General features: G+C 35.0%; 1 protein-coding gene across 1 annotated transcript; it reads right to left on the reverse strand.

The window, feature by feature from the left end:
* Positions 1 to 6,509: 6,509 nt before the first annotated feature.
* On the reverse strand, positions 6,510 to 14,061 carry LOC141718135 (ABC transporter B family member 19). The gene is made up of 10 exons (XM_074520508.1): positions 13,495 to 14,061; positions 13,240 to 13,294; positions 12,658 to 12,833; positions 12,148 to 12,348; positions 11,660 to 11,919; positions 11,254 to 11,570; positions 10,937 to 11,160; positions 9,941 to 10,760; positions 9,581 to 9,822; positions 6,510 to 7,949 (listed from the first exon to the last, which is right to left on the reverse strand). Exons 1-10 carry the CDS (start codon positions 13,747 to 13,749, stop codon positions 6,741 to 6,743), a joined length of 3,759 nt encoding a protein of 1,252 aa, XP_074376609.1. The 5' UTR covers positions 13,750 to 14,061; the 3' UTR covers positions 6,510 to 6,740.
* Between the last annotated feature and the right edge of the window lie 996 nt (positions 14,062 to 15,057).

Genomic DNA, 15,057 nt, shown 5'->3' on the forward strand with positions numbered 1-15,057 from the left:
AGGATGTTATCCGTTGAAGCTTTAGAGACATCCGTTGAAGCTTTGTTTCTCATCCGTTGAAGGTCTTTAAGTTATCCGTTGACACCATTTCATTTATACAAAATTACAAGGCATGAAATACTTACAATTGGCCTTCCTATCTGCATATCCTCTAGTAGTCAACATGACTTATAATTTCCCTCAACATTTAAGAATTTATATCTCAAATTCAGAGACTGAAATGTGCTACAACACTAGACTTATTTCTAAGTAAAGCTACACCATCAACGGATAGCCAAAATGGTCTTATCCGTTGAGGCTACAAACACTAGATTTCTACTTAAGTGTTTTGTTAAACATATCATCAAACTAATGCACATATATTCCTAACATACTTAAACCTGAAAAAGATCTTGGAAAGGGGTTGTGTTTATGTAATATTATTGAGTTGACTGTATTTTATTTGCGGTTTGTTGGTGTCCGTGACGTCAACTCCTGCCCCGGGGTTGTATTCTGCTTCTGCAGTTGATGTGGAAATTGATTTTTGTTTCTTTTTGTACCAAAAAACCAATCTGTCACCAAGGAATTGGCAGCTTCCAGAAGTGCTTTTCCTGTCTATTTTACATCCTGTAAAATCAGCTTCTGAATATCCAATTAGCTTAAAGTCTGGATCTCTAGGATACCATAATCCCAGATTCATGGTGCTTTTGAGATACTTAAAAATTCTTTTCACAGCTAATAGATGAGAATCTCTAGGGTCAACTTGGAATCTTGCACAGAGACATGTAGCATACATGATATCAGGTCTACTAGCAGTCAGATATAGGAGTGAGCCAATCTTACCTCTGTAATTAGTTATATCTACCGAAGAACCAATATTTAAATCTAACTTGGTTGCAGTGGCCATAAGAGTTAATGTAGTTGAGAAGTCTTGCATTCCAAATCTTTTCAGTAGATTCCTGATGTATTTGGATTGATTTATGAAGATTCCTTCATCAGTCTGTTTAACTTGTAACCCGAGAAAGTAACTCAGTCTGACAACTACCAAAGAATAACAAAATTATAGTTCTAATTTCATTTTTTATGGCAGAAAAAAAAAATCTAGGGCAATTAGATTTGTATCGTGAATGAGAAACAGAGAAATTATTAAAATTATTATTCTTCCTTTTTAAAAAAGATTACAATTTTGTTATCTTCTTAAATTATTTGAAATTTGCTATCAAAATTAACCTAATACAACTCCTTTTTGCGTTTCTATAGAACGTAATTTAAGTTATTATAGTTGAATTCGATTACGTATTTGGTTACAAAATCATACTCCCTCTTTCCCCTTCAATTCTATATAGTTTGTTTTTTGGAACGTCCCTCTCAATTGTATATATTTCAAAAATAGTAAACTTTTATAATATAAAATATAACTTCACCCACTTACATCCACTATTTTCTTCCACTATACTCACTTTATACATTAAATATTAATCGGCCCCACTAGTTTACCCATTTTTCTTACTTTTTCATTAAATAACCCTTTTTTTAATCCCCTGCCACTCCCCAATGTACACTAATCAAGGGGGGAGTATTGTGTTTGATTGCATATAGTTGTATTGGATTGCAAAATCATATTTTTCGCAAATAAAAAATTTGAAAAACTTATTTTTCCCGGAAAATTATTTTTTTAAGAAAGCCTCAAAGAATGACTTACTGCAGGTAAATTTCATAAAATATTATATATATTAAACTATTTGACGAATTTATTTGTTTATCAAATATTAATTTATCGAGATTATAATGTACGGACTGAAAAGACAATGAATCTACTTGATAACGAGTTTTGTATGTGTGTAACTATATACTTCTTTTTCTTTTGAGTATTCGACCAAAAATGTATCAACATACAAACAGTGTGAAAATCTAGTAGATCTGTAATCCTGGTGAATAGGAAAAAAAATTAAAGTAAGAAATCAAACTTTCAAAATAAGAGACTAAATAAATCCAAATAAATTGAAATTTATAGAATAAAATAAGAAATGAATTAGGGTATAATAAAAAAAGAAATTGAGGATTTTCCGCGGATGAAAGGCCATCATTCAAATAATAGGGGCTACTTGAAGAAAGAGAATTTTAGGGTTTGATACAATAGTTATGTTTGTTACAATTAAATACGACTTAATTATAAATCCAATCTTAACATCGAAATTACACCAAATTTTGTCAAATAGGTTGTCGAGGCGATGATGAGCTTGAGCATTTTGGCTCCCTTGCAACATTACTTATCGGGGTGGTAATCCCTAACAATCATGTGTTAGATAAGGCATATCTAACACACTATTCCAGAACCCTTAGATCAATGTTTTAAGGGTCCAGATGCAAGGAAATTTTTTTTAGTGTTACGCGGAAGGGGAAAAAGCCCTTCTGCGGAAAATATCCGCGGAATGCTAAAAATAATTCTTTAAATCAGGGCCCTTGAAATATAGATCTGACGCCCCTGGAGTAGTATGTTAGATAAAACTTATCTAATACACGATTGCCAGGGAACGGGACCCTACTTTTCGTAACATCTAATTACAAACTCCATGTTAGTTGTTTTACGTCACTGTTGTCTACTAGTACTACTACTTATGGGCTTAAGAAGTGTCGAAGAGATACAGAACAACTTGAAAATCAATCAACAATTTCCATCACAATGACAGAAACTAAGAGAGATAATTGAACCCAGACATATTTATTAAGAATCCATTCCTGTTTTTCCCACCTTTATCGTTCATTTTCCCACTCTACCCACGTTTTATTTAAGTTCCCGGACTGCCCATATTTTTGGTTTTCTCTCTCTATTCTCTTTCCTGTATTGCACAATCTTCTTTTATCATTTTTATTATTTTATTTAATAAGCTAATTTTAACTCATTTTTTTATATATAAATTAACTAATTTAAAATTTTAATAAAATAAAATTAAAATTAAATTAAAACATGATATATTAGAATAAATGCATGCATACATATTTAAAAACTTCATTACATAAATATTAAAAAAATACATCACACAAACATTAAAATAAAATACATTACAAGAAAAATAAAGTACATAACAAAACAAATTGAAATATAAATAATTAATAGATATCAAATACTAATGACGATATTCAGGGCATCGTGAAATGCGTCTTGTATGCCATTCTTGTCCGCGTTTTCCACACACTATCATCTTTCGAGGGTTGTCCATTTCAGTACGAATACGTGAGCTTTGACCCATTTGTCCACGCTTATTTTTTTTCTTCTTTGTGGCTTCATCAGCAATAATAACCCTGTACATCTCCCAATTATTTGCTAGTGGAAATGTCCAATATGCCTGATTAGAGATTGGGTTAAATTCGTACTTCCATATTTCACAAAGCGTTGATAGATTATGATATGGTTCAATGTAGTCCTTCCAATCTAGGTTGCAAGTCAAACAACCTGCCACAATATGTGAACATGGAAAATGATATCGGCTCCATTTTTTACAGGAGCAAAAACCTCTATAGAGATCCACATTATGTTTGTTACCACATTTCCAAGATCCAAGATCCATTCTTGGTTCTGTATTGTCCAATAATGATTTGGAAGACACTCCTTTGTTCATTGTAGGGAATAACCGTGTGTGTAGATATTTTTTTCTTGTCAGTTTCAAATAACTCCCTTGATTTTTTGCAATAAATTTGACCATTTTGAAGATCATCTAAAGTTTGGGTTCTTCTCTGGGCAACTAACTTCACAGATTGATAATATATGTACTCGACCATTGCTGTGACTGGTAGAAATCGAGCAGAACGTAAAAGACCATTAAAACTCTCAATCATGTTTGTTGTTGCTTGGCCATAACGATAACCTCCATCATGAGACATAGTCCACATTTCCAGTGGAATCTTTCGCAACCATCTTTCTGTATCGGGATTAAGCTCCCTAATTTGCGCCATCTGTAAAAGAATTCATCTGTAAAAAGAAAAATATTAGTGATAGGCACATGAAATTCATAACAATAGAATTGTGAAAAAACTAATATTATGAGTTTGTTTGATTTTGCAGACACAGTGAAAGTTATTTATAGAATGAATTCATACAAGTAATAATAATTTGAAGTGACAACACACTGAAAAGCTGAAAATAATTTATTTAAAAAGTTGACATTGATGTCACACTGAAAAGTTTGAAAAACAACACACTGAGAACTTTGAGTTAACAACTCACTCGAAAAGTTGGATTTGACAATACACTGTAAATTGAATTTTGAGTTAAGAAAGTACACTTTAAAAGTTTGATATGATAATTCACTGCAAATGGTTGTAATAATGATAATTTAAAATTAAAAAAATTCATATATAATATTTTGAATTTTATATTGAAAGGAAAAATTTATTAAAATAATTTTAAAATTATTTATATTATCATTGTTCTTTGATTATTTAATTTAAAATCTAATTTTTATTAGTAAAATATTTAGTTAACAATTATTCAAATATTAAGTAAGTTTTAAATATAAAATTATTACTTAAAATAATATTATAATTTAATAGACATAATTTAAAAGATAAAAATAATACAAAATAAAAAGAATTAAAATTATAAATGCACGTCCATCTAAATCTAAGTTACCGTTTATTTTGTTTATTTGAGTAAAAGTGGTGAAGGAATGAAGTGAGGTGAAGGAGAGGAGAGAGACTGAGAAAACGTGGATAATTTGAGAAAGTGAATAAAAACTTGAATGGTCGGGAAAATGAACGGAAAATTTGGGTAAAACAGGACTGGATTCTATTTATTAACTCAATAAAAAAATCTGAAAAGGAAGGTAAATGGAGAGGGGCAGGCGGGCATAAATAGTAGCTGCAGAACTCCAGGTGAGTGTGAATTCTACTACCATTCTTTTTCATTAACGTTAATTTTTTTCCATGTGACTTGTCTTGTCCAAACTTCTCTTTTAGCATGTAAAACCGATTCATACTACCATTCATTCTCTTCAAATACTCCATTATACATCACACTCAATTATTATACTCTTGTCCTAATCAAATTTACATACTTGATTTCATTCTACTCATTTAAATTTTTAAATGATTCGGTCATTTCTTCTAATACTTTCCATTACTCAAGAACTCATATATAAGTGGAAGATTCACTATAAATTATGAGAATATTGAGAATAATCGGGAGTTGAATCTTAGTTCTTCAGCTAACCAAACATTAGTTCTCCCGCAAGTTGAGTAACTCTAAAATTTTATGATTTTAGAGGAAGGTGATCTTATATTAGTATGCTAATACATATATTGTATTCTTATTAATTATTGTACTAAAAAGTTGGATGAATCCAAGAATAAATATTTATACAACATTATTTCTTGGACCATTATCCTTGTCTTGGACATTACCTTCAACTCTTGTTTATAACTTTTTATGTGAGTTCATTTGTTGTGAGCTTAATTTGTAAATGATCCCCTTTATGTTATGGTGGGGACTGGCTACTGAGAAACCCAGCAAAGGTTAAATTACTCTCTCTCTCAAAGGGTGTGGGGGATGCAAATATAAAAAAAAAAAGAAACAAACAGCATCGATTACCTAGCCATTGCATAATAATAGAGCATCAGATAAATACTCAAGTGATAAGAGTTTCAGTGCATTCCTCTTCTGTGGAGAAGTGTGTCTTTATTAGGGTCCGATTCTCTTTATCCCGTGTCAGTTTCATAATTTTGAAGCCCCCTCTCACTCCACTGCTACCATTTGCTTTCCTCTTTTCTCTTCCTCCAGGCCTGGCCTGGATAACAACAATTATGAACTGTAAATCAGGTCTTGGCCCCAACCATTTACTTGGAGCTTTCTCCATAATATGTCTCTTTTCTCACAGATCAAACTACATACATTTCTAGTCAAAGTAGGAGGGGTCCTCATGGTTCCCAACAAGTCATTGATGTAAACATCTTTCGCGGATAGATCTAATACGGAAAATAGACGTCACTCTACCTGTGCTTATTTTTTTAATTTTAAAATTTTTCCTATTCGCGAGACAAACAACTACAGTTTTTCCCGAAAACATATTGATATAATCCAAGTAGTGCGGTGGGACTAAAGGTCTCAAGTTCGAGATTCGTTGATTTTGTCGGTCGGGCTCCCACGAGAACTAGTATCATCTAATGTGACGAGGACGCCCAACACCCCTCATAAAGAATGTGCATCATGCTCGGATAGAATTTAGCGTCACCTGAGAATACCCCACGGTGTACAAGAAAAAACATAAGCTTTTACATATGTTTATTTCTTTCCGAATCTTTGCTTTTACAACATAATAATTGAAACCATGTGGACCAAATAGAAGCTCATCCACTTTCAAAACCTTTGTTTATTTGATAAAATGGTGCATGATTCATGTCGGGCTTTTGAGCCCAAACTAACCTCATATTTGTATAAATGAATTAAACACTTTATTAAGCACATGGAGAAGGAATTTATAATGTCACCAGCGTGTATTGTTTCTTTAAACTTAAATATAGAGAGAGCTTTGAAAGACAGGATAATGGATCATAGATATTGATTTAAAAATATAAAATATGATTCTCCACTTGAAATGGAGGTCATGGTTCACAGGATTAGAGTCTTTCACATCCCCATATCTACATTATACATTAAGAAACTGAAAACAATGGTTAATGGGACCCAAAATATATAACTCAGTCCACCCCCAAGCACACTGCCCATGTTGATTAACTTGATTCTTTAGACCGCTTCTTTTTTTTTATCATATGTGATGGTATTGTAACTGCAACAGTCTAGAATAAGCGCCTTCCGGTCGGCTGATTAGTTCGGAGTGGCTGCCTTGTTCTACAATCCTCCCCTCTTGAACCACTCCGATACTGTCAACCCCTCGTATTGTTGATAATCGATGAGCTACCAGCACAGTTGTCCGACCCCTCATTAGCCTTTCGAGTGCTTCTTGCAGAACACATTCAGATTCAGCATCCAGTGCACTTGTGGCCTCATCTAACAGAAGTATTGATGGATTTTTTAAAACTGCCCGAGCTATTGCGATTCTTTGTTTTTGTCCTCCAGAGAGTTGTACTCCTCGTTCACCTACGGGGGTCTTGTAACCTTGAGGCAAACCACTAACAAATGTGTGCACATTCGCTGCACGAGCTGCATCGATAACTTCTGCTTCTGTTGCACCATCCTTTCCATAGGCAATATTATCAAGAATGCTTGAGGCAAAAAGAGCTGGCTCTTGTTGCACCAAGCCAATTTTAAGCCTCAAGCTCTGCAAGTTCAAACGTCGGATATCTTTTCCATCAATCATTACTTTTCCGGCTGTTGGATCATAGAAGCGTTCAATGAGTGATATTACTGAACTCTTTCCTGACCCACTAGCCCCAACAAGTGCTTGGCTCTGGCCAGCTCGGATTCTAAGGCTAAAGTCCTTAAACACAACAACATCAGGACGTGAAGGGTACGAAAAGTCAACATGTCTTAATTCAATTTCACCACGAATTGTTTCAATCGGCTCAGCATCAGGATCATCAGGTTCTATTTTTGTTGATCTATCGAGAATAGAAAATACAGATCCAACAGCTTCACCACCCCTAATAATCTCAGGTGCCAGGCTAACAGTTTCAGCAACTGAATTGGCTGTAATGACTAAAACCACAAAGACCTTAATAACCTTTGAGAACGTGGAAACACCTCTGCTTACTAGGTGTGCCCCATACCAAAGGATCAGAGCTTCAGAAGCATAAAGAGCAAGCTGCGAGAGCCCGAAGAGGATGCCAGCAGATTGGCTGCGACGAAGGCTTTGGAGCTGGGGAAGACGGAGTTCATGGCAAAACAGGGCGAGGATCTTGTCTTGGGCATTGAAGGCTGCAACTGTTCGAATATTACTTACTCCCTCCCCTGCAATCATGCTGGTTTTTGCATGTGCTTTGGCAGTATCACCAGCAAATCCTTTCAGCGAAAGTTGCTGTTGCATTAAAATAACAGATATTAACAGTGACCACAATGTTTAATTAAGTAAAACACAACTCAAATTACATCACCAAAGATATTATAATATTTAGATCACAGGACCATATCTGATGTCTAAGTTGCCACTGCTTGCCTGTACTTTAAATTATTATGGAAATTGCAAGAAAGCATCCTACATAATCAAGCCCACTACATAAGGAATGATCTAAAACTTTATGAACTGTTTTCATGTTAATATGCATATTATCATTATTTGGCAAAAAAAAACATGCAGATCATCATTAAGCCACTCAAACCTTCCCTACATATTAATTAGGTATGTTGTTCCAGTCAAAAAAGTGCAACTTTAATAATTTTCAGGATATGTTAAATATACAGAATATAATGTGTGCTCTCAATGCATCATCAACTGCACTAGCAATGTTACAATGGCTGTGGAAGAAGAAGTCCATATGATGTGGGTCCCTGAAGTGTATAGATAGAAATAATAGAAATACACTCTATTACTGCATGTGCAAACTTTTATCCATCACTTTACTTTCACTGTGCGAAAATGCATGCCTAGTTTCGAAAACACTGTTGAACATACTAAGCTAAATGCAAGTGCTCTCCTTCTAGTTTCTACCATAGTACCTCATAAGAGGACAACATACTGGGATCCCTGAGAATTTCAACGTAAATGACAGAAATAAGAAATTTAAATGATGGTGCGTATTTACACCCCTCAACGCTCAACCCCCCAGCCCAGGTGCAGGTTAGACAACTTCAGAAGTCACACCCTGCCAAAACACTCCCTGACACTCAAAGTAAATTGCAAAATGAGCAGTAAGAAGAAGTTACAGATAGTAAACAAAGTAGGACCTGTCAAAATACCATACTTATAAACTATTTAATTATGTATAAATTGGTCACGGGCCAAGAATATCTGCAACTTCTGGCAAAGACATCTAGTGGAGGATGGTAAATCTAGCAATCAAAGTGTTTGTGTACTACCCCATGTCCTATAGATATAACATTGTCACTTGGGTCCCTAACTTCAGACACAATACTGTGACAACTGTGTCATTTGCAGTGGTGCTGCAGAATGGTAAATAGTAAAAAGTAAAAAAGCAAGTAATGGACAAAAAGGAAAGAGAGAAAAAGCACTAGACAACCTAAGAGATTTTGACGGAGTTGATAAATTTTCAAACAAGTTTCATTACTCCAAGAAAATACTGATAATATTTAACATTTCTCAGTGGCATTGAAGTTGATGTGTGATAAAGAATCTCTGCTATTTTATTTTATTTTGTTAGTTTACTGCATTGTTTATCTAACTTATTTTATGGCCCAGGTGTGGTTTTCTATGAGTTGTGCACAAGAATTGTAGGAACCACGTGCAGACCTTCAGAATGGGGAGACTTTTAGTTAATTTTACTCTCTTGCCTTTTAATAGCATGTAGGTACTGAAGATAGATTCCAAAGCTCCATATCAACTAATAAGACTAACAAAGCTGACACTTCAATTATAATACATGTGCAGGTTGCATATAGATTTTTTTTAATGTCTTCAATGCCCTTTATAAAATCTTCTACTTTTATATGGTTAAAAGTAATGAGATGTGGAAAAACAGCGGGAACACATACCTGGGCAAAGTTGGCTAAAACAAGAAGAGGGAAGGTTGCCAAGATGAGAAGTGAAACCCTCCACTCTACAATGAACGCAACTATGAATGAAGTGAGAAGGGATGTCATGTTTTGCAATATAACCGAGATCCTCTCAGCGATGGCAGATTTCACATCGGCTGCATCAGTTGCTAAGCGAGCTGCGACAAGACTCGAGTTATGCTCATCCTCGTCGAACCATCCCACTTCATTTCTTAGGATTGCTGAACAATGACGCCAATATTATTTTACATATATAATAGAAAAGTTACAAAGAAATCAAACAAATTATTAAGATGTGAAAGAGATGAACAAGGAAAATAAAATGAACACATTTCATACCTGCAAGCATCATCCTCCTCACTCTTGTTGTAAGATTCTCTCCCATTATACTGAAGAAATAATGTTGTATTAAATATGCAACTACAGCATATAAACCTGCTCCAATGTAAATGAAAACAAATTCCTTTGTCTTCCTTTCCATACTAGCAGGATTGCGATAGTAAAAAACCTCGATCATATTGCTCATCACTATAGCAAAGGTTGGACCAATAAAACCAGAAAGAATGGATCCAACAGCACCCATGATTGAATAAGGCCACTCAGGAGCATTCAATTTTAAAAGTCGCAAGAAATAATTTCTTGGGGCTGGATTTTTTTTATCAGTTTCTGCATTAGAGACCATTTCTATTCGGCCATCAGCACCAGTGCTATATTGATAGCTCAAATTTCTTAAACTTCCAGATCGAAGACTTAAAGATTTTGTTGACAACGAATAGCTTAACCGTGATGAGCGTGCACGACGAGTTGAAGGATTTGAAAAGTCTCTATTTCCCACCATTTCCTGAAATCTGATCAAAGAAGCATAGGATCCAGCTTTAGCGATCAATTCTTCATGTGTCCCTGTCTCAACAACTTTCCCTTGTTGTAGAACTGCAATTGAATCAACGTTTCTTATGGTTGAGAGACGATGAGCTACTACCACAGTTGTTCTTCCAACCATCAGGCGGTCTAGAGCTTCCTGAACAATGCTTTCAGAACCTGCATCAAGGGCACTAGTTGCTTCATCAAGGAGGAGGATTTTGGGATTCTTAAGCATAGCTCTTGCAATTGCAATCCTTTGTTTCTGACCACCTGAGAGTTGAACTCCTCGCTCTCCAACCTACAATAATTTCCAAGTTATAACATCAACAACGCATGTAAACAACTAACTTACAAAATAACGGAAGTACCGGACTGCCATTTAGATCAGCCACAGTTCGTAATGTCTTACAAGTTAATAAAAACTTTTTATGTGTAGAGTTCTAAATATAAGTCCATACACAGCAGAGTGCATACCTGAGTGTTATACCCATTTGGAAGCAAGGTAATGAAGCTATGAGCATTAGCAGCAGAAGCGGCAGCTTCCACGTCAGACATAGTTGCATCAGGCTTTCCGTAAAGTATATTTTCTAGTATGGTGGTGGCAAAGAGTGCAGGTTCTTGGTTTACAAGACCCACCTGATCGCGCAACCATTTCAACTGGAGTGTCTTTATATCCACATTATCGAGTAATATCTGACCTGCCCGGCAAGAAAGATTGGAAGTATTTATCAATTATATTACCAAATTTGAAGTTTCCAATATCTGTCTATTAATAAAGCTTCTGTATTTACCTTGACTAGGATCATAGAATCTTTCTATTAGTGAAACAACAGTGCTTTTGCCTGATCCACTACCACCAACTACAGCAACTGTCTTCCCTGCTGGGAAGAAAATTGAGAAACCTTGGAAGATGATAACATCAGGGCGTGACGGGTAGCTGAAGGTAACATCCTTGAATTCAATATTTCCATTAACCTCATCCACACATTTTCCTTCAGATGGATCCTGGAATATCAACGGTTTTTGCTTGATGATTTCCATTAACTTGTATCCAGCTGTCTTGCCCTTACTGAATGCGCCAAGGTTGGAAAAGGACTGACCTAAACTCCTGTTAACATTAATTTCCAAAAGCATGAATAAGATTGTGTACTAGATCATCAGTTCAAAGAAGTGCAATAGATGCAACCAAAATCTTACATGCCACCAACGATTGCAGAGAATATGGCAGTAAAAGCCTTCCCTCCATCTGTCTGTCCATTCCTGATAAATACACCAGCATACCAGAAAACAAGGGCCCATGACATGCATGCAATTCCATATGTACATCCAAGTCCAAGTCCTTTGGCCATCCCAGCTTTGTACCCTAGCTTCAATGTATTCTGTATGGCATCTGAATATGAATCCAGGGCCTTGCTTTCGCCAACATATGAGTATACTGTTCTGACTTGTGCGATGGCCTATATAGAAATTGTGAGATTTTAGAAGCCCGTGCATGCAGTAAAACTTACCCTAGCCCTTCTTTATCAAATAAAAGGCACAAAATCTTTAACTGCCAGGTTCATACTATATATGTTTAGCAATCTATATATTTAGCTATAAAACCATATATTACAGAGGTTAAAAAAAACAGAGCGTATAGTAGTCTGGTGCAGCTTACTAATTAATTTAATGGCGAACAGGCTTACCTGCTCAGCAATAATGCCAGCATTAGCATATGATTCACGACTTTTGGATGTGAGACCGGTGAGAGTGTAAGCATACAACCCACCAGCAAATGCAATTCCAGGAATGACTGCTATGCTAAGCAACGCCAGCTTCCACGCTGATACAAAACCAACCACCAATCCAGCCAAAAATGTAGAAAGATAATGAATAAAGTTCCCCACCTATATTTTCCATTGTACAACCAAAACAAAAATTCATCATGTTTTCCAAAACCAATCAAATGAAAAATACTTTAATGTTTGTAAAGTAGAAGCAAATTTGCAAAATCTAAGTAGAAACTTCATTGATGATGGCTTGAATTCTGTAGGGTCCAACATCAATGCAAACCTAACACGCCATATGACTATATTTCCCTCATAGTGAAACATACATAAAAAGCAGTAGATTTAACAGTTTCAAGCCTAAAAAGTGAAATTGCAAATTCAGTAAAGAACAAAAAATAACATAACAACATCATACAATGGTTATACCTTTTCACTAATGGCATCTTGAACAAGAAGAGTGTCCGTGGAAACACTAAACACGATATCACCAGTTCTGGCATCAGTATCGTAAAATCCAACATCTTGCTTCAACACAGCCTCCAAATACTTCTTCCTCAATGCACTCACTTGCCTTTCACCACTATACATCCAACATGCAATCTCTGTAATTCATTTAATTAATCAATCAGAATCAATCAAAATCAAGCCATGTTAGCTTGCTACAATGTGAACAAATAGAAACGAAAGTAACAAGACCAGCCAATAATTCTGTCGCAACAGTTGTATTATAGTGAAAAATAAAGAAATAAATACTATACAACAAAATAAGATAAGTAATATATTGACTGGAGGAAAAGGACACAGGGGTCGGGTCCAAGAAGCACGTGCAATCACAACACCAACCAATCTACTAGGCCTAAGAACTAACTCAAGACTCAAGAGCAAGCATGATTTGTAACATAAAAAGCAATTCTTACTTTCTATATATACATACAGATATGTAGTAGTAGTAGTAGTAGTTTCATAAAGTGAAATGGTAGTTAGAGTAATGAGGTAGATCAGGCTTACCTGCATATGATGAAAAGCAAACAACCAATCCCAGATATACGAAATACAGTGCATACTGCAATATATACATACACACATCAGATCTGTAATCAATCCATAAATAATACAGTAAAAACTTGAAGATAAAAAAAAAAAAAAAAACACTAAAACTAAAATATATACCACATGAGAACCAAGTTAAAACGAGAACCAAAGCAAATCACCGAATAGTTCTCGTTTTAAGTGAGTTCTCGTTTTAAATAAAAGAAAGTAGACCTTGGAAACTTCATCAGTCATTTTGTGAAGATCAAACTGATTTTTACCGAAGCCGTTAACCATTTCACCGAACAAGAGGAAGAAAACAGGCATAGAGGAGCCATGAATAACAGCGCCGAGAGTACCGATGATCATTAAGAGATAATCAAACTTGTCAGCGAAAGCGAAAAGCTGGTAGAACGGCAAGCTCTGTTCCGTCTTCTTCTTGTCTGAATCCGGCAATGTTTTTGCCTCGGGAAGTGTAGTTTCCGCCATTGTAATAAAAAAGTAAGTAGGTAGCTAGGTTTGTAGAATGTGATGACTTAAACTTGGTACAAGTGAGTGAGTGAGTGTTTCATGAGCATTCAGACAGAACAGAACAGAACAGAACAAATAATGATGTTTGAGAAGCAGAGAGTGAGGAAAGGAGGGGGGTTGAAGAGAGAGTTTGTTGTGTTGGTGTGTGTGTGTGTGTGAGAAGGCAAGTGTGTGTATATATAATGGAATTTATGAGTCCAAGAGGAGGGGGAGTGAGGTTGTAAAATGAAAAGATGAATTGTATTAATAATATACGAGGAGGAGAGAGGAAAGGGAAGTGAGAGAAAGTGATACTGATAGGAGTAAGTAGATGTAGAGCTGGGCTGGTCAAACTGTCAAAGGAGGTCTCATTCTATACTATATGGAGTTGTCACGCATATTATTACACGGGTTCGAGTATCAAGCATACACCGTGAAATTATGTGTTCCTATACTTTTTTTAATTTCAAATCGGATTCTTAGTTTTTGCGATGGAGGCAGGGCCGCAACGCCAACAGTCTCGTACGCGAGGCCGTAAATATGTATTGCAACTTGCAAGACCATTTAATTAAGAGAGAATTGCAGAATACATCTCTTACTTTTGATCAAAATTTAAAATTGTATACATGTTTTGAATAATTGCAGATTGTATTTCATTATTTTCAAACCCATTTCAAGTTGTATCCATTTTATGATTTTCCGTCAAATATGACCGTAACGTTAAATGTTTGAAGGGTAAAGTTGGTATATTAGTATTTGAACGGTAATTACAGTTTGCAACCCGCAACTTTCAGTTCGTATGTAAAATGCACCATTTTGACAGTTACAACTAAAATAATGAGGGTAAAATAGGAATTTTAATATAAAAATTAAATAAATTTTGTAGTTATAATTCGAAAAAAGCTAAAAATATAATGAATTCTTCTCCTACCCTACAAAAATAATAACGTCACATCATTTAAAAAAAAATGATGCAACTGATATAATATTAAAATTTTAATATACATGTAATTTAAATTAATTTTAGTAGATTATAGATTTTTGGAGTTAACACCATGTAATAAAAACTAAATTTGAAACTATGACTCAAAAACTGAAAAATATAAAATATATGTAAAATTCAATTTTTAACACACTTTAGAACAGATAAATATTTGTTAATTAATTTTTCAAGCTGAAATTCATATTTTACCCCTGCCCAATAAAGGAAATTAGGCAAAATGGGTGCTTTTTGTACCGAGTTTCAAAGAAAAAGGATGCAACTCCAATTTCTGAAAATAGGTGTAT

The sequence above is a fragment of the Apium graveolens genome, chromosome 4 (genome assembly GCF_009905375.1).
Source record: "Apium graveolens cultivar Ventura chromosome 4, ASM990537v1, whole genome shotgun sequence".
Taxonomy (NCBI): domain Eukaryota; kingdom Viridiplantae; phylum Streptophyta; class Magnoliopsida; order Apiales; family Apiaceae; genus Apium; species Apium graveolens.